We start from the raw sequence: 25,174 nt of genomic DNA on the forward strand, positions 1-25,174 counted from the left end.
GGTCTGTCATACCTGGTATGAAATCTCTATCTTTTGCAATTTCTCTCAAATCCACTCAATCTAAAGGAAGGACCGTATTGTGAAGTCAAAGAAGAGATCATTTCACATCTAAATAGCTGATCTGAAGTGGTTCAAATGTTTTAATGAGAATTGTAAGTTTGTGGACAATTACATTGAAATCTTAATTTTGCAGGGCACTATAAATGTTCATGAAAAGATGAGCTCAGGCTCTTTCTTTGCTCCATCTGAACTCAACTTGAGACACAAAAACTGAATCTGACAAAAACAAATGGATGAGGTTAGATTGAGACAGTTGAGAGAGCTCCCTGATTCCTCCACCTGAGCTCAAAAGGAGTCACAACACTTGAGAAATACCTGAGAATCATTTCAGATTTTGACCAGATCTCCTTTGGAACTGAAAGGGAGACAAAACTGAGACTTTTTGCAACTTTTTTTCTGGAGGCAAGAATGGAAACAGGAGACATAAGCTATAGTCTCATTTTGCTTTCAAACAGATCTCATTGTTGTCTAGGAGACATAGGTCGTTATTGCAAATGAGAATTGGTTCTCAATTAACTCACCTGGTTAAATAAATAAATAAACATAAATGAAACACTTTTGAGATCTCCTCTCCAAATTTCTTTTCCTATGGGATGTTTACTTTAAATGCTTTTATTTTGAAATCCAGAAATTTGTGATCTTTTTTTTTTTGTGGCAGTCCAAGTGAAAACAAAAACAATACTATCATTTAACAAACTGAAAAAGTAAAATCACAGTCTTTATTTTTTACATATGCATTCATGTTTCTCTGAAATGCAGAAACACCACAAAGTAGGGCTTAAGGTGAAGTTCAGGTTCTGAATTATCTGAGGTGACAGCTAACACAGAGCTACCATCACCCAGCCGCATTAGTTAAATCTTAATATCAATGGAAGTGCTGTGAGTCACTCTGGGTTTAAATGAATGTGTATGCAGAGAAACTCTTGAAAACTTTGAAATGTAAAGCATGCAGGAGACAGAGATCAGTGGGGCAGAGGATGAATGAGTCCAGTCCAGTAATCCACCTCATGTTTTCCATTACTCTGCTTTACTCAGCTTGGTCCCCAGAGGCTCACACACACTCACACACACTCATGCTCAGAGTCCCAGTGGTCAGGCACGGAGGCACTGCTCCTCCCTCTCAGCGGATAAGTTTGAGCGGCGTGGATGGAGCGCTGCGTCCTGCTGTATGAACCTCATCAAACGTTTTAAAGATGGAGTTTGGAAGAGTTTGGTCCAGACATCAGAGGACGCTGCTGATCACCATGATGATGTTCAAACTGGGTAAGAGTGCAACATGTGCTGTTTACATCTGCTGCAGAGACACCTCAACTCTTTACACTCAGCATCAGAGGAGGAGAGTGTTCACACTCAACCTGTTGCTTGTGTCTGAAGAGTGAGTGGAGTGTGTGTGAACTTGCTTGTTTACAAAATGAGTGGGCTTCTTGAGAGTGTGTTTGGAGCCAGAATGGAACATTGTGAAAGTAAAATATTTGTGCTCTCAGTTTGACTTTAAATACTATTTGACTTCCTGCATACAGGACACAAATAGAAAAGTGTACTTCAATGAAATCCAAGAAATTTAAAATGACAAAAAACAAAACTTTGATGTGCAAAACATCAAAACAACAGCATAACAGTGGGAGCCTGAGTTAGATCTGCAAATATCAAAACATGTGAAATGATTTAAGAAATATAAAACAATTTAAAAATGAAAAAATTGCAAAAATTGAGTGCCTGAAAATACAGTGTGATGTGGTGTTCAAGCAAGCATGAGACAGCAATGCTACATTTTTATTTACTAGTTTTATTTTTTGACTCTTATCCTTACCCTTTTTAAATCTATTTATTTTAACTATTTTTATTCTTAATTTTGATGCTTTAACTTATTTTAATTACATATTTATTTTTGGGTCTGCATTGGTCTCTATTTTATTTTATGTTGTTCTTATTTTTAATTTGTATTATTATTATTATTATTATTATTATTATTATTATTATTATTATCTTCCCCTAATATGTCTTGCCATTGTTTCATTTCTGCTTCTTTCTTGTTTTTTCAATCGCTGTATAAAGCACTTTGGGTTGCATTTGATTTGTATGAAAGGTGCTATATAAGTAAATTTTGATTGATTGATTGATTAATGCAAAACAATGATAAATCACATGAGCCTGTTGCATGCAGGAAACAAATTTTTCTTTGCAATGCAGGTGAGATATTTTTTTGTAAGTGCACAGAAATGAAGTCAAACATGCACCAAAATTCAAAAATGTAACTGCACATTTAGAGCAGGGGTTCCCAAAGTGGGTCGCCAGACACTAATTGGGGATTATATATATATATGTATATATATATATTTTTAAGTATTCTAAAATTCTGTATATTACCATTACTGTAAATATATATTTTTCAAATTAATTCATTTAGAAATAAAACCTTGTAAATACATTTTTTTCATTATTTTTCTACCTTTCTGTAGATGACTTCTAAGGTTAGGGTTAGTTTACAGTTAATAAACTAAAGCATGAGTAGCAGCCACATGTGCATGTTGGTGGCTACTTTTCTGCAGACCAGCTAAATTACAGTGGAGGTCGCAAGTCTTTGGCACCTATATTTTGAGGGTTGTGGACCGAAAAGTTTGGGAACCCCTGATTTAGAGAACTGTACATGAGTAACAAATATATCAAACACTGAGTTAAAAATGGTAAATAAAATCCAAAATGTACTCAACAGAAGAAAAAAGAAAAACAGAACAAATGCATCATCTTCCTCTTGTTTGTGTTGTTTACTCTGTGTTGAAATCATGTATGCATTACACCGGATTACAACTTTAGTGTTATCCTGACTTTAGTGTGCACATCTCCCTGATTCCCATCAGATAATGAACTCATTAAACAGGATCTAAGTATGTGCTGTGTGTGTGTGTGGGTGTGCGTGTGTGTGTCTCAGTCGACCCCTGCACCTTATGAATCCCTGCTGACCCATTTTTCCCGCGACCTCAGTTTGTGTGGAGCGTCTGTGGCTCGTTTAAACGGAGGCCGAGCGGAGGCAGGGATTGGCTGCGGGTGGCATTGTTAAGGATCACCATGGTCACAAGCTTAGCGTCCGGCTGCACTGCTGCACAGCTTTTTTGTCTAGGCTTTGAATGGAGAGGAGGGGGGTAGGGGGGGGTGATGGGTATTAAGAAGAAGAAGGAGCATGGCAAGAGACCTGGCACTCTGAGCTCTTAAAGACAGAGGAGCAAAACACAAACAGGAGGCAGAGTGCATGTGAGGATGAAGATTACAGATGATGTGACTACTTTTTAGAAGTTTTTAGAGAAAAGCACAGGACAGGAAACCCGGGCATTTCACAACCAATATACCCCGAGGGAGGTTTGAAAAGGCAAACAGGACAGGGATTTCTTTTGAAAGATGCAGACGTTTAGCTTCAGCTAGAACGATCTGAACAACAGCAGCTTCAGAGGAGAGGAACCAGCCTACATGAGGCTCTGACAGGCTGCCACCTCCAGATGATACACACAGAAGAGGAGTGAATAGGCTCTCAGAGTGCCTTCATAAAGGAGGATCTATTCAAGAAACAACCTGAGAGAGATGATAAATGTGATGTTTTAAGGGCCTGCAGTAAATGTTTGTGTGTAAAAGTTGAAGGAGGAGTGAGCTGATCTTAGTACCGGAGAAACTCACATGGTTTGAAGTAGGTCAAGTCCATTTTAAAAATGTAAAGCAGCTCTTACCGGATTCTTGATTTAACAAAGATCCAACATCAAGACAGGATAAGATCCAGTCCCATCTTACAAACAGGACTCAGTCTGATCTCATCTTAATCCACCATGAGCAGAGCACTTTGTTAGCAAGTTACAGTGGCAAGGACAAACTTCCTTTAACAGGCAGAAACCTCCAGCAGGACCAGACTCATGTTAGACACACATCTGCTGAGACCGAGTTGGGTCTGGAAAAAGGGATAGAGGAGAATAAGAGAGAGAGGGAGCTCAGAGGAACCTACAAGACAAGGGAGGTCAGGGACTCCAGAAAGGTCTATGGTTAGTAACTTTAATGGGACAGGAAGAGTTAAAGTAAGAGACAGGCAGAGAGAGGAGAGAGGGGGAAAGACAGGATCCCAGTGTGTCAGTCTAAGCCTATAGCAGCATAACTAAGAGCTGGTCCAAGCCTGATCCAGCTCTAACTATAAGCTGTATCAAACTTGACAAACTTCCTTTAACAGGCAGAAACCTCCAGCAGGACCAGACTCATGTTAGACACACATCTGCTGAGACCGAGTTGGAGAGAGGGATAGAGGGAGATGAAGAGAGAGAGAGAGAGAGATGATAGTGGTGAGACGGATAGTAGTAGCTGTAGCAGCTGGAGTCTGGCACATCTACGTCAGAGATCCAGAGGAACCTACGAGACAAGGGAGCTCAGGGACTCCAGAAAGGTCTACCAGTGTGGTCTGAAACCATGACTGAGAGAGGAGACGGCTTCAGAGAGATTATTCTGTGCCAAACAGAGTATTGATCTATCCTAGAGTATAACTCTTTGACACATGGAGAATCATGCAGGAGTGCATGTACAACATGTACAGCACTTTTCAATAAAGTGCAGAGGTCAACCTGAGGACGTCCCTTAGACCTGAGTCCTCCACAGAGATGACCAGCCTGCAGTTAGTTCCATCCATCTATCAGCACTAATAGTTAAAGTCTTTGATGTAGTCTCATCTTCAGGTCTGGGGTGATTCTCTCTCTATCTCTCTCTCTCCTAAATAGAGCTCTGTAAGATTTTGTGATGCTGTTACTCACTGACTTGCACCTGCATGCTTCGCTCACAGCTGGTAGCTCAAACTGAAGTACTTCAGTGATTTTTTTAATTCTGTTTGACATGAAGTGCAGATTACTTTTGACGCGTCAGCTGAGCCGTCTGGGAGTTTATTAAAGTGAGACATTCCATTCAAAGCACAGTGGTGTTTTTATGTTTCAGCACGGTGGCAGAAGAAAGCAAGAAGACGGTGCAGTGCCCTGAAAGGAACAAATAAATTATTACCTTGTTTAGTTTAAAGTGACATGGAACTGAAAAATAATGTCTTTGGTATCAAATTAAGTTTGAACAGAAGCTGTGCAATGCAAGAGAAATCTTTGTCGAACCAGACAGTTCTTTTTTTACATATGTGTGTTTTTTGGTTAAAATCCTCATTAGCAGTCTTAAAGGTGACATATCATGCAAAATTGACTTTTTAATGGTTCTTTACCTGAAATATGTTTCCCTGGCATGTCTACAAACCCCCCGAGAATGAAAAAAATCCATTCTGCCCCTGTTCTGATTTCTACACCTTTCTGTAAATGTGTGTGAAACGAGCCGTTTCAGACTTCCGTGTTTTTGTTACGTAACAACAATATCCGGTCTGTCACGGAGTCAGAGCTCGGAGCTTGTTCAGCCCATAGACTGTATAAAATAATACTGAATCCCTCCTCCGTTTTTCATTACCTGCACAAATGTGTGCTAACAAGGAGCTTAGGAGGGAGGCATGCTAGTTGTAGGCTGTCTTAATAAACACAAAGGTCAGTTTTACTCCCCACGTCTGCAGATTTGAAGATCTAGTGGATGATTTTTATTTATCATGGACAAGTGCTAGCGCTAGTTAGCATAGCTACATAGCTACATGTCGTAGCTGTAGCTGTGTACCAAGACACACGTCAACATACTGACAAATAAAACAAGAAACACAGAATCTGTGACCAATCCTTCAGAAAAGGTCCTGCTGCCTTTCCGGCAGAGGTCGGTTTTACTCCCCAGGCCTGCAGATTTGAAGATCGAGTGGATGATTTTTATTTGTCATGGATAAGTGCTAGCGCTAATTAGCATAGCCACATAGTTACATGTTCATAGCTGTTGCTGTAGCTGTGTACCAAGACACACGTCCACATACTGACAAATAAAACAACAAGAAACACTAAATCTGTGACCAATCCTTCAGAAAGGTCCTGCTACAGGCGCCTCTCCGTCAGGATCAGATTCTGGATCAGATTCAGAGGGTTGAAGTAACGTGATCTCTGAGCAGCCGTGTATATTCAGCCAACATGTAAACATTAGATCAACGTGCTGGAGAGCCGAGGCACATCCACTTCCTGAGGGGGCGTGGTCAGAGAGAAAACAGAGTGTTCTGAGGAGGACTGAAGAAGAGGGTTTTTCAGGCATGCCAAAATCTGATTTCAAAGTGTTTTTTTGAGCATAAACTTTAAAGACATGTTTTGGGGACCTCTTAGACCAATACATATTGATGAAAAAAGCGTGATATGTCACCTTTAAGGGTAGCAACTACTCCTTGTGTCATCCACAAACTGAAAGACAGTGGGAAAGAAAAAAAAAGCATCTGTTTGGTCCCCTTTGAATGAACCCTGGTTGGTACCATGCAGCAACCTCCGGTCTAAAAATATGAGTCCAATGTGGAAGTGCTAAAAACTGCAGTTCATCAAGGATCCACTTGAGGCTGGCTCTGGAAGTACCAGAAACCACATACACACCAATTCAAAGAAGCCGATCTTTACAGCAGAAATAAACATGTTTACAGCCTGGTTCAAAAAACGAGTGTAGTCTGGATAGCTCATTTCTCTATCGGCACACACTGTACGGGGGGTGAATTATTTCATAACGCGGCAATTTCAAAGATATTGAGATTACAAGTCTTCCAATGAGAGGCACAGCTGACTTGATTGACAGGCGGGAACACTGCAGCTGTTGGCTAGGAGGCTCAAAGCCCGCCTCTTTACGTCACAATCACTCAACAGCAGCAATACGGCTCCTGCCGACGATTTGCCTCAAAACAGTGCTTCTGAAACAGATGGGTGACGTCACGGATACTACATCTATTATTTACACAGTCTATGGTCTTAAATCAGTCATCATTACATTGTTGACATGCCTTCAGCTTCCTACCTGTATACTTACTGTTAAAGTTGTTGTTCTTTGTCATGTGTTTTGTGCAACTTCACCTCTCCTTTAGCTTATTTGTTAGTCACCAAAATCACCAAGAAAAAAAAAAAACACAAAAAAAAAGTAAAACATAGATTACGTACAGTAAAGTTTTACATGTTTCCACCATGTGACATACAACCAGTTTATCTCTTGCTAGTTTTTTTTTTTTTCTCTTTCCTCTTGTCTGTATATATATTTCTGGTTTGTGTCATGTTCGTCACAAACTGTCAAATATTAATACAATTTATTCTTGCAGCAAAAGAAAAGAAAGAAAACATTTTTCTTCTGTGCTTGTGACTGTGTGCATGCGACCATCACCATCCCTCTTAGAACTCTGGCCTATCTTTTATTGACAGCTAATATCATGTTCTGTAAAAGAGGGCGTGCACACCTAGGTGGGCCAAAAAAAATAAATAAGAGAAAGTGAAAGAAAGATTACACAAAGATATACAAAGGGACAGGGAAAGAGAAGGAGAGAGAGACCTAAGACACTTAGATGGAGAGGGACCATCTCACCATGACGCCAAAAAAAACCCCTCCGTGCGGGGATACTAATGATTAAGCAACCCTTAGTGTCCACAATCATTACTGAAGCTTGGGTCGCAAAGGGTTGCCGCCGTGGTTGCTAGTTTGTTTTGGTTACAGTCTATGGTTGGTACCTCAGGAAGTCCAGTACATTTGGAGCGGTGTGATGGGGCCTCGGTTCATCCTGGTGCGGTTTATTTGAAGTCGTCGTCATCAGGGTTCGGCTTCTCCTTCAGTTCTGATTCGTTCGCCTGCTGCTCATGACACCTTCGTATGAAACACAGATATTACATGAACACCAAAGCAAAAGCAGAAACCCCCCAGACTGCATACATTTTCTTCTTCTTTGTCTTTCTCTGTTGGATTGGGACAATACAGCCACAAGCGAGCAGTCGTTATGACCTTGTGACGCTGTCCAGACGGGTTGCTTCGTTTGACTAAGTGCAGTGTGAGAGCGTGCCGAACCACATGAAAGTGATGCTATTTCACCCCCCAATCAAACCCAGTCTGCTGAATCACCACGTGTGAAAACAACCCAAATCAGTGAAGAACTTTTTGTTAGGTGGGGAAAACACACTTTGGAAGAAATAAGAACAGAACTTTTTGTTTTACAATTGCTACATGTTTCAAGGCTTCCAAAACATTCAGCCTCTTTTGGATGGAATGAGTGATAAAAAAGACACAAACATCCACAAAGAACAACTAAAGGATCCAGAACATTTCAGTGTGTACACCTGCAAAGCTATTCTACTGTTACAACAGATGAAAAAAGTTATACAGGAAGTTAATACATTTTTTTTCTCTTGCTACAAAGTGGACTTTGGTTAGATAGAGCTGGAAAAGACTTGGTCAACAGACTTGTTTTATTCCTCCAGTGTTTCCGTAAAGGTGGTGTTGTCATGCCTCAAAGCCAGTCAGACACTTGTTCCTGAAAGTGATGCAGCCTTTGCAGCGGCTCACAGCGGAGACAAAAGGATGTGCGTCTGTGACTCAGAGTGTAACTGTGACTGATTCAGGGAGGATTTCTGCATTTTTTCACATAAAGCTGAGCAGCCACCTGCTGTGGGGCCCACGGAGCACAAAGCTGAACCCTGGCAGAGCTGCCAGCCCCTCGTGGTGATTCAATAAAATTCCTCTGAGCTCGACTTGTGCATTAGCCAGGGGCTTCCCTTTCTGCCGTGATTCATAGCGCTGCTGCTTCCTCTGCCCCGCAGCGAGTCTCTGTGGCGACTCTGTCAGGCTGTTTGCGTGAGTCGGAGTAAACTCTTTGTGTCCCTGCCTCGTACACCTTCCGTAAGAGGAAAAGATCCTGTCTCATTTCAGAGAGTTCATTTGAAGACACACTTATTGTCTGCAGACTGTAAAACATGAACCACCTCTCAGTACCAGCCGCAGTGTTTCACACAGAAAACTGATGATGTGAGTCAGGAAACTCCATACGCCTTAAAACCTCCTGCTCACAATATCTAAATAAAGTCTGAGTCAGATCTCTGAACTTTGAAAACTTCTTCCACTGTTGTGTTTATAACGACATGATCTTTACTCCCAGCCTGTCAAAGAGAGAAAGATGATCTCTGGCATCAGTCTAACTTGAGTAAGAAGGGGTAAAACAAAAAGCATCGTCCAGTCAGACTTTATGTATAAAAGTTGACATTTTTCAGACCTTTGAACCTGCAACAATAAGTAACATGTGGTCCCCAAAGCTCCTGTGAGGATTTTGTAGCTGGTTATGAAACACTGAAATTAAAACTGATGCCTTGATGTGCCACACAAGAGCAAAGAAGACCATTAGTAACAAGAGGAAGTATTTCTAAAGAGCGTTTTTTTCATTCCTGTAGCTGCTGTGGCCTGGTGAGCATCACAGAATGTGTGAGGTTAACTGCAAACTGAAAAAAAAACAGGCTTTTAAAAAAATATTTTTCACAGCAAAGATTCTTGATGACTGATTTGTTTTCTTATATTATTTTTTAGCATTTGTTCCTTTATCAGTCCCTCCAGGAAGTTGTGATGACAACGTTGTTATTTATAGATACTAGAGTTATTATCTGAGGGGGTCAGTGTCAGCTTGGTCTCTACCTGCAGCAGGTGTGCTTTATGAACCAGCTCTCCTCACCTCCATGCATCTGTCTCATCTTCATTGAGGATTTTTACCCCTGGTGTGCGTTAGTGACCAGGGGACATTTGTTTGATATTTGAGGTTTGATGTTGTTGCCGCTATTACCGTAAAAAGCTCTGCATCTACAGCTTGATTTAATCCAGTTTGGTGAAACATCAGACACATTTAGTAAGTTTGGATCAACTCCTTGTTGAAAGATGCAGATGCATTTCAGAGTGCCTTGAACTGACTGTCTGTCCAGTGCCTCTGTCACTGCAGGTGCATTCAAGGACCGTCGTAAATGTGCAATACAGTCCTTTCATGGCATTTTTCTGTGAATGAAGAGAATCAAAATACAGTCACAGTGGTCACATCAAGAATGTTTTCTAAAAACAACTGTAACGCAACTTTTACCGCAATTTTTTTCAAAGAGCTGTCACAAAATCAGGCATTTTGGGCCGCAACAATCATAATAAAAGCCTGCGAAATCCTGAAGGGACTGGTTTATAAGTATAGACAGATAAAAAGAGGAGAAACTGAGGAGAGCAGGCATACATAACAAGACAGAAGCCAGGAATAACACATGTAGCCAAAGTGTGAAGGCAATGATTTTCAACCACTGTGCCATGGAACACTAGTGTGCCGTGACAGATCGTCAGGTGTGCCGTGGGACATTTTCCAATTTCACTTAATTAGTCCAAAGATATATTATTCATGTACTGCAAATAATTTGCCATGTAGTGCGTCTGTGCCTGCAGTGTAGTGACTGGCGGAGTAATTCAATACTCGACCACGTTATAATAATAATAATAATGCATTTTATTTATAGGCGCCTTTCTTGACAAACTCAAGGTCACCTTACAACATTAAAAACAAACAGAGTTTAAACAATAAACAGTAAATAAAATACAATTTCAAAAGTTTGAAGTGAATGGACAGAGGAGTTGTGGTCAGATGGAGGAAGCCAGTTTAAACAGATGAGTTTTGAGTTTGGATTTTAAATGTGAGAGTGAGTCAGTGTCTGCTCCCCATGGTAACAAGGCGAGCAGGAGGGGACAGTGAGGTGGATGTTAGGAGGAGGATCTGAGGGTGCGGATGGGTGTGGCAGTATGGAGGAGGTCAGAGAGATATGGAGGGGCGAGGTTGTGTGTGGATTTGAAGGTGAGGAGAAGTATTTTGTAGTTGATCCGGTGTGTGATGGGGAGCCAGTGGAGCTGACCTGCGCTCCCCACCCACTGGGTGGCAATAAAGTGCACTAATGACCTTGTTAATTCAAGAAAATGGAATTAATGATTCGTGAGAGGGGTGTATGTGACAAGACGTAGGAGTACAACAGCGATGGATAAATATTCAAAAAGGAAAAATTAAAGCTCCAAACTGGTAACACAACTTTTATATCTTTCTTTATTCCATTGTGACAAGACGTGATCCGCTCGTGGACGAGACTTGTTAATAATGTAACATTTTACATCGATCCGAAACTAAGATACTGCAGAGTGCCATCGGCACCAACCAGCTGCACACAACTCCGAAACAGAGACGTCACACTAACTCACTGTAGGACCTTTCTCTCTGTGACCACCTGCAGAGCGTGCGTCAGGTGCTGCAGGTGGTCAGAGGAGCAGAGAGTGAAGAGAGATGGTCTCATTGATCACACGAGGTGATCTGAATAATTCCAAAACAGAGTTCGAGGTGAACCTACAGTGTCATGTTTTGTTTGTTGTGTGTCTGACAGAGCTGCTGCAACCGTCTGCTTCACTTTAATCTGCTCTCTGTTGGTCATAAGACAACATTTGAAGTTTAATCTTTGAAAACCAGCAGAACCACGTCATAGGAAAAGTATTAAGAGCAATGAAACTCCAGCTCATCATGTGAAGTGACTCCCTGCTTCCCGTCAGAAGGATCAGTGATATGTTAACTTGAAACTGAGCCCCTCTGAGGAAACCTTGTGAGGTCTCTGGAGAGCATCCAGAGTTTGATCCTGACATCCCTCTACCTGCTAACAGTCGTCATCTCTGCTCAGTGTTACTGCTGGTACCAGTCAGTGTCAGGGTGTCCGCTCTGTCGGGCCATAACCATGATCTATGGAGTGCTCAGGGATGAGTGGGGGGATGTCTGGTGAGGAGTAAGAAGGAGGGGCTGTTATCAGCTCCCTGGAATGTGTGAGGGGTTGATTGGGTTAGATGGAAGGGTGAGGAGTGAGGAGACCCCCGCTGTCTCTGCTCCCCCTCTTCTCCTGGGTTAAAGGGATAGTGCTGGTTAACGTGCACGGCTCTGACTGAGTTTAAGATGTGGGCTCTCTCTATCGAGGGAGGCAATAAAAACAAAAAGAGGAAAAATTCAGAGATGATCTCACAACATGTGAGAGCGAGCAGGGGAGGAACGTAGAGATGATGTAAGACGGAGGAAATGACACCTCTGAACAAGGCATCAGAGCGGAGATAAGGAGGGAGAAACATGGAAAACATTTCACCTTTATCATCAAATCTGGGTCAATTATCACATTCTGTAAGTTCACTCACTGCAGGGAACATCCTGCTTTGAAAGGAGCCTCCCTGTGTCTGTATTAAATACTATGGAAGAAGAAGAAGAAGAAGAAGAAGAAGAAGAAGAAGAAGAAGAAGTGTGTGCAAATTCATTCTTAAAAGCTACATTTAAACGTCCTTGAACCTTTCCTGTGCTGCAGAAATGTCAAACATTACAGGTGATCAGATTAAAACATTACCTAATTCAGCAGGTCCCTTAAAGATTGTTGACATTTGGGTTATTGGGGGTTTTTTTACCAGAAGTTCCAGGAACTTTTAGTTACTGGAACTACTCTTCCTGGAACTAAATGGCTCCTGTGGCCCAATTTTGTCTGCATTTCCACCGAGGCCTGAAGTCTCGTGGAGATTTGACGTTTTAGAAAATCATTATCCTTTGACTTTGATCGTTTTGATTTTTTTTATGGAGGCATTGACTTTTTTATTATAATATTTTGGGAGGCTTTGACATTCTTTCCTATTTTTATGGTTGCTGGTTTCTCATAAGTTGCCCGTGTGAACCTTGAGTACAGGTGTAAGAATGTTAAGAGGATAAGCTCTCTGACATCTCATGATTTTTATTTCACCTGAAAACAAGTTACAAAAGTCATCTGAAGCTTTGCAGACAGGGCCAGAGGTCAGCAAAGTCAGTGCAGACAGACTCTCACTGAAAAGTTGATAACTGGAGCTAAACTTTTTTAGACTGAGGGTCTGCAGTGAGTCATTTTTAAGAGGAAATCTCTGAAACATTTCCAGTGTCACTCTTTCTAACGGTGTAAACATCACCTCTGTGCTCAGACTTATTACCAGCATTCAAATTCAAAGAGAGGGAGAACAAAGAAAACAGCACCTCTCAGGTACGCAGAGCTCAGAGAGGAAGTGAGAGGTAGACGTGAGAGGATGACTCTGTGTTAGAGCAGGTAAGGGAAGCGAGAGCAGCTGTTTGTCAGAGGAACTGAGGGTGTTAAAGAGGAAGCAGAGGGAAAGAGGAGATGGAGGTGTTAAAAGGGAAGATATAAACACATTGATACCAGGATGTCGTTGTTGTCGAAGATTTCCTGCAAAAGTAGAAAGTTTCATCCATCAGCACAATGGCTCTGTGCATTTCTGAGTGACTGAATATCTGAATATCTGAGTGATAAAGTGCATCACTGCTCATGTTGATACTTAGATTAGATGCTTGCTTTACCTGGTAGCTCCCATGCTCCCAACTTCAAATAGTGAGGAGCACCACAACCCCTGTATACATATTAACACTTCTTCACAACTGTCCCTCTCTCCATGTTTGGTCAAGCTATCGCGCTACATGCATAGATCCCACGTCGAATGCAGTGTTACGGCAAAATTCCACCAGATTTGTGTCCGGTCCGTCTCCGATCCTTCACAGCACCAGATCTGATAGGTTTCTATTCTAGTCAATGTGTTAACTTCCACTGGATCCGCTCTGTTGTGTCAGGCTGTGTCTCTGATCCAGCAGGTTGGAGCCCTCCGGATCAGATACACAAGACTTCTATTTTTGCCGGATGCCGGAGCACGACGCATCAATCTCAACAGAGCAGATGGAGCGGGACAGGAAGTCAGGTTTCACCAAAACAAAATGAAAACATCCGGTTAATTTTCAGAATAAAACACTCTCCAGATCGTATTGCATCGAAAGTACGGTTGAGTCAGCATTTCCAATATGGTGTCCACAAATGATACGCTTCAAAACTCAGAAACAATGAGTGATTTAAGTCTTAGAGACGTGATCACACTACACCTCTAAGCAGGCATTAGGAACGTTTCCTGAAGGGTCACAAAAGGAAATAGTGGTGATAAACACATTCAGAAAGTTAAGGATTAGATTATCAACATATTTTCTGGACAGATTATCAAGTTGAATGAAATCAAAATGCTGCTGTGGTTCTCTTCTTGAATGTATTTATTGTGTCTCTGCCGTTTTACTCATTACACTCCTTCAAGCCCTGAACTGCAGATAACAAGTGACACTTTCATTGACATCCCTGACAGGTGCGAGCTTGGCCATGTAAGAAGTTTACTTTTAACACCATCTGCTGTGACTTTAAGTCCTGAGGGTCTTCATCACCAGATTGCTTTCTAAGCATCTCTAAAGGTCAGCGTGATGAGAAGCCCGCTGTATAACCCCTGAAGGTAATACAGCTCAAGCTTAGAGAGGGAAACACTGAACTGAGTCAGGTGTTCAGTTAAAGCTGGGGTTGGTAATCAGATTTAGATCCACTTTTTGTTATACTGGTTAAAATGATCTTTATGTCCTGATGTCAATCAATACATAATGTGTTTTTAAAAAAGAGTGAAGAAAAGCTGCTATCTACAGCCGGAGTAAACCTGGGAAAACACCAACCAATCAGCCTTTTTTGGGTGCCAAAATTTTAAACCATTCAAATCCCGTCCTGCCGTTCTGCCCGCCTCCTGCGCGTACATTTCCCCGGCGCGTACTCCTCGTCCCCGTCTCCTGCCTCTGCTTCCCCTGACTCTATTTACTGCCCCTCTCGCTCGACCACGGGCCTGTCCCCTCTGACCCGATGAGGTGCTTTGCTCAGGACTGTAGTCCAGATCAGAGTCTAAAAAGCTCTCACCACGGGGGCTCTGACAAGCAGAAGAATGAATGACATTTACTAAGTCCTACAGAAATGTAAATGTACTGTAGCGTCCGTCTGGACGCTGTAGTGATGACGAGCCGATTGGTGAACACGCTGATCTTTACTTACCGGTCACTGTCAGCCGTGATCACGCCAACCAACAAAACAACAATCAATGTTTGAATGAATGAAGAACTTCTCCTCTTGTCTCTCCTCTCTCCCACTCGCACGCTCTACACCTCTCCTGATGCCTTCACTTACTGTCAACACTGTAGGAATTAAGAGCATCTACACTGAACAGGTTCAACAAACAGTAGAGCTGTTACAGTATTATATATGTGTTATAACTTTTCTCCTGATATCGTGTCACCAGTACAACTGGATAATGCTAGCATGACAGTTGTGAGTACTAATAGCAGCCATGTTTGTTTGTGTTTTTAACTTTCACTATGAGAATGTTTTGGTGAGGACCGGTTTTGAATCAGTCACCATCATATGGTCGCAAGTCAGCAGCGCTCATGCATGTGAGCGGGGGGGGCGTCGTTTTGGAGGAGCTCTGAGGGAAGAGGGGAGGGGTTAGACGGAGTCATGAGGACATGCTACATTCAAATTCATGCTAGTTTTCAGACTGCCAACCCCAGCTTTAATGGAAACACTCGTTCAGGGTTTGGTCGCTGTGTTTCAGGCTTTAGTTCAAAAACAAATGAGTGCACACGTGCAGTTAAAAGAGTCTTAAGAGCTGCAGATGAGCAGCAGCAAACACATACGGTCAACTTTAATAACTTAACTTGTGAGTGTCAGCGGGGGTCAAGGTGCTCTACTGACCTATAAAGCCGCACCTGCAGAAACTACTCAGCAGGTGAGACAGAGGAAAAGGGCTTCATGCAGTTAAAGCTGGTCAGACAAACGGGCGACAGATATATAAGTGACACTGCACTCTTTAAACATTTGTTCAGGAGAGGACATTTGTATAGGATCAAAACCATAATTTTGGTTTTTAAAAATCTTGTTACTGCAGTCTGCCTTTGCATGGCCAGGAACAGATCCGCTCTAATGTCATTAAGAAAGCAATGTGCAATACCTACCACACTCTGGGGTCAAAGGTCATATTAGGTCTGATGTTTTTGGTAATAAAACATCAACACATTGTACTGTACATCAAATGACAGCATGATGAAAGTTACACATTCTTCAGCTCTTCCTCCACTGAGTCTGAGAGGTACTTTTTAGAAGCGGTTCTCAAACTTTTTGGAGCCAGGGACCCCTTACAGGTGAGAAAGTTGTCCAAGGACCCCCTCATAACTGTAACACAGATTCAGCACATTGGTGATGTGTCATGATCAAAAGCTGCGGCTCTGAGAGTCGATGTTTATAGTGAATCAGAAGAGCCGGCTTGCATCGAGAGAGAACCGGTTCTGGTTCGGTTCTGGTTCCATTCTGGTTCGGTTTTGGTTCTGCTTGCTTGAGTTTGGTTCTGGTTCTGTTAGCTTGAGTTTGGTTCTGGTTCTGTTTACTTGAGTTGGTTTTGGTTCTGTTTACTTAAGTTTGGTTCTGGGTCTGTTGCTTGAGTTTGGTTCTGGTTCTGTTTGCTTGAGTTGGTTCTGGTTCTGTTTGCTTGAGTTTGGTTCTGGTTTGGTTCTGGTTCTGGTTTGGTTTGCTTTAGTTTGGTTCTGATTCTGTTTGCTTGAGTTTGGTTCTGATTCTGTTTGCTTGAGTTTGGTTCTGGTTCTGTTTGCTTAAGTTTGGTTCTGGTTCTGTTTGATTGAGTTGGTTCTGTTTCTGTTTGCTTGAGTTGGTTCTGGTTCTGTTTGCTTGAGGTTGGGTGGTTTTGGTTTGGTTCTGGTTTGGTTTGCTTTAGTTTGGTTTTGGTTCTGCTTGCTTGAGTTTTGTTCTGGTTCTGTTAGCTTGAGTTTGGTTCTGGTTCTGTTTGCTTGAGTTGGTTTTGGTTCTGTTTGCTTGAGTTTGGTTCTGGTTCTGTTGCTTGAGTTTGGTTCTGGTTCTGTTTTCTTGAGTTGGTTCTGTTTCTGTTTGCTTGAGTTTGGTTCTGGCTCTGTTTGCTTGAGTTTGGTTTGGTTCTGGTTTGGTTCTGGTTTGGTTCTGGTTTGGTTTGGTTCTGGTTTGGTTTGCTTTAGTTTGGTTCTGATTCTGCTTACTTGAGTTTAGTTCTGGATCTGTTTCCATGAGTTTGGTTTTGGTTCTGTTTCCATGAGTTGGTTCCGGGTTCTGTTTGCTAAGGTTAAATTCTGGTTCTTACCCTAACCCTAGCCTTAATCATAACCCTAACCCTAATCCTAACCCTAATCCTAATCCTTATCCTCATCATAACCCTAACCCTAATCCTAATCCTAATCCTTATCCTCATCATAACCCTAACCCTAATCCTAATCCTAACCCTAACTATTTAGAGAAAAATAAATATTACAAAAATAAAGTGATAATTTTAGGCTTTAAAAATCTATGCATGCTTTAATTTAAAGGGGGGTTTCTTCAGAAGAGTGGCCTGTGTTACAATGAATAAAATCACGAGTCATTAGAATAAACATGGCACTGTAACTTGTTTTGACTTTCTCTTGAACTGTTTAACGAGATTAAACACATTTAAATGAGTGTATTCAGTTTTATAACATCATTCCTGCAAGAAGGTGATGTCATTGATGAGAATATGTCACTTGTTGATGAATATGTACTTACAGTTGACTTTGTAAGGTAACTCTGCTCTTTCCTCTCTCTGGTAATTGGAGAGAGAATTTTTTTTTTCATCAGTAAAATGTCCTTCTGTGTATTTTTAACGCTGACTTTGTCTTTGATTCCAGGCTTTCTGTGCACAGCAGCAGCAGACACGTGTTTATCATCTCCCTGCAACAATGGAGCCACGTGTATGGATCACATGGGGGACTATGTGTGCGTGTGCCCCAAAGGACCGGTGTGGTACATGGGGAAAAACTGTGACAAGCTGTATGATGCCTGCATCTTTTCACCTTGCAACAACTGCACCAGCAAACCAGGGACGGACGAGTTCACCTGCCACTGCCCGGACGGCTTCACCGGACTCAACTGCACCGAGGACGTGGACGAGTGTCAGAGCAACCCCTGCACAGGTGTCCGCTCCCTCTGTGTCAACAGAGTGGATGAATATTCCTGTCACTGCCCCCTCGGGTTTGGAGGGGAGAGCTGCCAGGACAACGTGACAGTGTGCTTGGAGGACACCTGTCAGAACGGGGGCACCTGTGTGGATGTCCCTGACGTTGGGTGTGAATGCCAGTGTGCTGCAGGGTACCAGGGGACAGACTGTGAGGAGGACACGGATGAGTGTCAGTCTGAGCCATGTCAGAATGGAGCCATCTGTAAGGATGGGGTGAACAGCTACCAGTGTTTCTGTGTGCCCGGATTTCAAGGTTACCACTGCGACCTGGACATCAATGAGTGCGCTTCCAGACCCTGTCAGAACAATGGGACCTGTCTGGATGAGGTGGATCACTACATGTGTGACTGCGCTCCAGGATTTACAGGTAAGACACTGGAGTGTCACATTAAGGCGTTTTTCAACCAGAGGGACTTTACCCCAGAACTAGGTGCGTTTCAACCGGTGGACCCAGGGTCTAAATTTAGTTCAGGGGGTAGTTAATCTCCCCCCTAAAAAGCCCCTGCTAGGGGGGTGGTACTTTTCAAAGGTCCCGGGACTTTTGGGGGTCGGGATCTGATTGGTAGATTAACCGCAGTGTTTTTATTCCGCCCGCCGTCCACAATAACATCACACACATCTGTGATTCACTTGATTTCTCTTTCTTTCATTAGTTTTTATTTGTTCTATCTTTTTTGTATGTGTGTGTGCTTTTCAAAAGATGAAGCTGTGATTCTCTTGATTTAGCAGCTTGTAACAGTAGTCTTCTCTCAGCCCACCGTGAATGCGTCTCTTCCGGTTTTAAAAGTGACCCTGTAAACTGGAGACCTTCAGCTGAACGTGTCAGTGTTTGTGGAGTTTACACAGCCGTTGAAACACAGAGGGAGTTCCTGGGAATGCAAACTAGTTTAGTTTTTATTAAGATTTCAAAATATCCTCATCAGATATTTAATGATGGTCTAAAGACGTTTATGAGGGATGCATCCGGCTGAAAGTCAGCAGTTAACAGGGTCGCTGTTTAGACCAAAACACCGGTCGATCTCTGCCACGGCTTTTTGAGTTCAAAAGGATTTTAAAGCCGTGTTGAAACGTCTTTGCTCCTCGCGCTTATCTCCTCTCACGTGTTGATTCAGTGAATCCATCTGTGATAAAATATAGCACCATCTAAAACAGCGCCAGCTGAGTCTCTTCATGCTAACAGGCTAACTGTTGTGTTGCTCATAATGATACCTGCTGATTGTCTTGTTGTCTATGACGTAATCGCGCCATCTCCCTTCGTCATCACAGCATAAGTGCTCCTGGTCTTCAGGGGGCGCTGTTTGGAAATGTTTTTCGGTTGCTTGTGTTTTCTGGGTTTGTACACTTTGGAACTTTTCTAATTTCAGCTCATTTTCTGTAAACACAATTGTTCTAGCATTTCACAACATTTCTTATTTGAGGCACATCTCGTTGGTTGCATGAGTTTTGGCCTTTTGCATGCATCTACTGTATGAAGGACAGATGCACACTACTGTTGAGCATCTTTTTATATTGGCTGCCGGTTCCTCCTGATTGCAGTCATTTTGGCTGCTGCAGCAGGTTTGAACTTGTCTGCATTGAGAAAACTTCAATCAATCTTTATTTATCACAACAACTGTTCTCCTCAGACTCTTTCCAAACAGAGCAGATCTAGACCGGACTCTATGTTCTATTATTAACAAAGACCCAGCATCAAGACAGGGTAAGATCTAGTCCCATCTTACAGACAGGACTCAGTCTGGTCTCATCTTAATCCACCATGAGCAGAGCACTTTGCAGCATTTAGCAAGTTACAGTGGCAAGGACCAACTTCCTTTAACAGGCAGAAACCTCCAGCAGAACCAAACTCATGTTAGACACACATCTGCTGAGACCTACCGTGTTGGAGAGAGGGATATTTTTACCAAGTTCATTTGCTTTTGGATCAATAAATTGCTTGGAGGAACAATGGAGGACTTTAAACTTTTAAACCCTTGGATCCAGAGTTTTATTCCACCCTGACTTGTTCTTGAGCTCTTTTATGAAGGCAGCGCTGTTACCACAGCAATGTCACAGCATTCAGGGTTCAAGTCTACGTATCAGTGTTCATTTCGTTAACGAGAATTATGGCGATAAATGTTCATCAACGACTCATTTTTTCATGACGAAAACAAGACTATGACGAGCTGATAATAAAGATGGCGTGATGACTTCCTGTGACAGGCTGAGTTATTATCTGAGGGGCTCAGTGTTAGCTTGGTCTCTACCTGCAGCAGGTGTGCTTTATGAACCAGCTCTCCTCACCTCCATGTATCTGTCTCATCTTCATTGATGATTTTTTACCACCGGTGTGCGTTAGTGACAAAGACACAACCGGGGGACATCTGTTTCTGTTTCTGTCTCAGGAGCGAAGTAGTTAAAAATCAGGTTAAACAAGCCCCCTTAAAACCCAGTGTGAAAACGTGTTAATAATTGAACATAATTCGAAAATGGAACCAAGTTGAGTTCTAATATTTTTACATAGTTTTTAGTATTTACATATGGTCTGAAATATCATAGGTAGTTTTTGTTGATTTGGGTTCCCAGGGCCTTTAAGCCTATTTCATGTTTGCCGTTTTTTGCTGCCATTACCGTAAAAAGCTCTGCGTCTACAGCTTGATTTAATCCAGTTTGGTGAAACATCAGACACATTTAGTAAGTTTGGATCAACTCCTCGTCATCAAAGATGAAGATGCATTTCAGAGTGTTGGAACTGACTGTCTGTCCAGTGCGCCTGTCACTGCAGTTACATTCAGGGACCGTCGTAAATGTGCAATACAGTCCTTTCCTGTGAATCAAGAGAATCAAAATACAGTCACAGTGGCCACATCAAGAATGTTTTCTTTTGACTTTTTAGCAGGGCAAAAGATATTACACAAGCAAAAGTGTTAAAGGAGTGTTGACGATTTTAACACTTGGTATAACCCTGATACCGATATCTGATCGACTACATGAATTATTTAAAGAGTGAAGATGTTTCGGACTGAAATGTGAATAAAACTAGACTATAATGTTTGAAATTTCTGGCGACTAAAACTAGACTAAGACTATAAAGGGCTGAAAAGACTAAAATGTGAGACTAAGGACTAAATCTAAAATAGCCGCCAAAATTAACACTGGTTGGTATCCATTGACAAAATGTCACTTATTCATTTTTTGTGTTAGCAGCTGAGTGCAGTTGGTATATAGTTCTATTTATACCTGTGTAAAGTGCTCACTGTATAAAAAAAGCCCTCACGGCTGCGTTTAATGAGCTTTAGTCTGAGTTGCCGCTGTCCATTCACAGCTGAGCTCTTGGCCGCTGCGATGTTATGGGTCACATCCGTACGGTGACGGGATAATTAGTTGTGTGGCCAAACTGACACCTTGGCCTTCCGCCATCCTTCCTTCCTCCTCCGCCTCTGTCTCCTGCAGGGATAAACTGCGAGGCGGAGATCGACGAGTGCGAGGTGCAGCCCTGTCAGAATGGCGCCACCTGTCGAGACCACGTGGCATCGTACTCCTGTGAGTGCATGGCGGGCTTCCAGGGCCAAGACTGCGAGGTCAACATCGACGAGTGTGCCAGCATGCCCTGTCTGAATGAGGGCAGGTGCATAGACGGGGTCAACAGGTAGGATTACACACACACGCACACACACACACACAAATACTAGCTCATGCATGCTAATCCATGTGATGTTTGCACAGTCTTCGTGTCGTAAGCCTTAACAGATCTCGATTGGTGGAATCTGACTTCCCACCACAATCAAATGATGTTCTAATGTAGCATCATCTCACCTAAACAATAATGATGTCACAGAATAGATGAAGTTAACATCTACAGCATGTTTTGATGGTTAAAGTTTGTAATGTACGATATATAGAAGGAAAGGTTGAATTAAAAAATGCACATTATGTTTTCAAACGCACTTCTTGCTGTATTTTTAAAATCACATCATTTTCCTGAACACACCAGGTGTTGTTGTTTTCCAGGCTTATCTGTTATAGTATCAAATGGTTGCATTACGAGCGTACTCCCCAATCCCTCTGTTGATATCAACATCAGCTGTGGCAGGATTTGGATTGATAGCTCCTGCTAAGTGTATACATCCAGCTCCTGCCTCAGATTTTTACTCCCTTTGCCTCCCAGTGTTTGGCTCATGAGTTCCCTGAAAGCAGCAGACTGAACAGGTGATATGTGAAGCAACAACATATCTTACAATGGCTGCGTTTACATGAGACTTTTAATTCCTCTTTAATTCAGAATTAAAATTAAATCCTCTTTAAAAAGATTAAAAATGATCTAATTCTGAATGAAAATGACCATTCCGAATAAGTGTCTGGTTTATTCTGATTTTAAATCTGAATTGAATAATTCCTCGATCATGTATACCAGGCATGTCCAAAGTACGGCCCGGGGGCCAATCACGGCCCAAGGTCCATTTATTTATGGCCCCAAGCTTCCATCTTAAAATGTGTTATTTATAGCAAAGAATTAATCCACTTCTGCATCATCTGAACATTTGCAGTTTCTTTCAAGCGCATAAACACAACTAAAGTCAATCCAGAAACGTCTCAAAAAGCTTCATATGGACCACTTGTATAAAACCAAAGCACTGGGAATTCTTCAAGATGGCAATAAAGAAGAAACACAAGAACTCTTAAAGTTGACAGGTTTTCAAATTAATGTTTTTATCATGATGTGAAAATGTTCTTGATGAACACTAAAAGTTCAGAAGACACAAAAGAGGACACAAGACAAGATCAAAATTATGAAATTGTCCAGAAAAGGTCAAATTTGCTGAATAAAAAAGTGTTCAGAACTCAAGAAAATAATTCTTAAAAAGTCTTAAAAACAACATGGAAAAGAAGCGTGATGAAATCCAGATTGTGATCCTGCTATAGAAAAATAATGAGACACAGATTTCCCCACATTGCCCGACCCAAATGAAAAACATTTTCCTCCAGAAGAAGATAAAGTTTGCTAATGTTTACATGGCTTGTGGAGAACTGAGGACTACCTAGTTACTGTTTTATTGAGAAAAAAAATTAAAATAATTGTTATTAAATAGATATTTCATATGTAACTTTTAGGATTCCAAAGTCTCAGTAGGAGCCACTGGCCCTGAGATATTCTGACAACATCAAATGTGGCCCTCTTTGAACAAAGTTTGGACACCCCTGATGTGTACGTTCATTCCGCCTTAAATTAATTCCGGTCATTCTGAGCATGCTCGTTCCCTTGTCCTGTCGCCATGACGCACATATTCCCGGCTGAGGTAGAGCAGCCGTTGCACTAACCGTTGGCTTTGATTCTCAGAAGTACGGTCTTCCGCCTCTCTTCTCTGGTCCTCTATCTCTCTTCTCCTCCTCAGCTGATGAAAGTGAAGCAGTATGTTTGTGTCCAGCTGCTTATTCAAAACTATAATCAAAATCAAAGTGAAAATTGTACTTATTATGTGGTCTTCCATGTTGTAACCCAAAATAAAAGAAGCAGGAACAGGAGTCTGTTTTCTTCTAGTAGACATAAATACGTCACGCCCGCCCCTGTCCAATCAGAACCCTTCCCTACCCCCAGACTTTTAGAGGAATTGAATAAAGACGATTAAACTTTAATTCTGAATGATTTAATTCTGAATAATTCATTCTGAATTAAAAAACATCAGGTAACCGTGGCCAATCAGTCTGTTTAGTTCCTCCTGGTTTACAGATTGTTGAGCTGGTGGTGATTTTAAATCCACCCTTGGCTGTTTGGATGGAGCGGCTCCTCCTAACGTTAGCTGCACCTGGGTCACCGGTGTTTGCAGCGCTCGGCTCTCTGCAGCTAGATTAGTAGAAGCGTGTTGTTTGTTTGGAGGTTGGCGCATTGTGAGATTAAAATACTTGTCCTGGCAGAGAACAAAGTTTTCCTTCCAGCAGACAGACTACAACTCACTACTATATAATCGTCTTGACCTCGAGGAGGAGAGATAACGCTGGTGTTCCACAGACAGAAAGCTCACCTCAGCTGCCTGTGTGTCTGTGATGACTCTCCTCAAACAGGTTGACATCATTTTAAAATAAGAAAATGATATTGTCTCTGATCCGTCAATGTTTAGTTTCAATAAATCATCCTAACACAGGACTTCCACCAGATCCGTGTCTGGTCCGTCTCAAATCCTCTGCGGTCCGGCTCCGTGCTCTCTCGTCCATAAACACCCACCGGTGAGGTTTCCCCGTGGTAATCACTGAATCAAGGATTCTCCTCCTCCTCCTCCTCTCCTCATCCTTGTTGTCTTTCTGGTCCTCTGAAAACCTCTGACCTGTTGACTCCAGGCCTGGCTCCGCTCATCATGACTTTGGTTTGTTGTTGTAGTTAAGTGAAATACGATCTGGTGATAACACAGAGTGTTTTATTCTGAAAATTAACCGGATGTTTTCATTTTGTTTTGGTGAAACCTGACTTCTTGTCCCGCTCCATCTGCTCTGTTGAGATTGATCGTGCTCCGGCATCCGGCAAAAATAGAAGTCTTGTGTATCTGATCCGGAGGGCTCCGATCTGCTGGATCAGAGACGCAGCCTGAACGCAATGGAGCGGATCCAGTGGAAGTTAACACATTAACTAGAATAGAAACCTATCAGATCCAGTGCTGTGATGGATTGGAGACGGACCAGACACGGATCTGAACAGCCAAACTGTCTCTCAGTTTTGCTACGAGATGACAACAATCATTTTCACCTTTAAGAAATATCTTGATGTTCAAAAGTATTAAACTAAACTGGTCCGAGATTATAACAAGGTTTATCTTTCTATTGATCCCTTCCATAATGTTTCCAGACACTTTAAAATGACACTATCTGAGCCTGTTAGTCAAGTCAAGTCAAGTCAACTTTATTTATATAGCACATTTAAAAACAACCAGTGTTGGCCAAAGTGCTTTACAAGGTAAAAAGTAAAAATTACATGAAGACAACAATAAACAACAACAAGCAAGCCATTCCAGAGCTTGGGGGCTGCTGCTGCAAAGGCTCGGTCTCTCGGTTTTAGGCACACCCAGGAGCAGCTGGTTTGTTGACCTCAGTGCTCGGGTTGGGTTGTGAACAGCCAGGAGAAGACCAGCCAAGTAGGATGGTGCCAATCCATTTAGGGCCTTGTAAGTTAAAGGTGACATATCACGCTTTTTTCATCAATATATATTGGTCTAAGAGGTCCCCAAAACATGTCTTTAAAGTTTGTGCTCAAAAAAACACTTTGAAATCAGATTTTGGCATGCCTGAAAAGCCCTCTTCTTCAGTCCTCCTCAGAACACTC

The 25,174-nt window shown here is 42.1% G+C and overlaps 1 protein-coding gene across 1 annotated transcript in view; it reads left to right on the forward strand.

The window, feature by feature from the left end:
• Positions 1-1,127: 1,127 nt before the first annotated feature.
• Positions 1,128-25,174, forward strand: part of LOC117818342 (protein crumbs homolog 1-like) — a 55,672-nt gene continuing 31,625 nt past the window's right edge. Inside the window, exons 1-3 of the mRNA XM_034691170.1 lie at positions 1,128-1,323; positions 17,561-18,256; positions 21,319-21,514. Of these exons, the coding sequence (XP_034547061.1) occupies positions 1,254-1,323; positions 17,561-18,256; positions 21,319-21,514 (962 nt within the window). The 5' untranslated portion in view covers positions 1,128-1,253. The remainder of the gene's footprint in view (positions 1,324-17,560; positions 18,257-21,318; positions 21,515-25,174) is intronic.

The sequence above is a fragment of the Notolabrus celidotus genome, chromosome 9 (genome assembly GCF_009762535.1).
Source record: "Notolabrus celidotus isolate fNotCel1 chromosome 9, fNotCel1.pri, whole genome shotgun sequence".
NCBI lineage: Eukaryota > Metazoa > Chordata > Actinopteri > Labriformes > Labridae > Notolabrus > Notolabrus celidotus.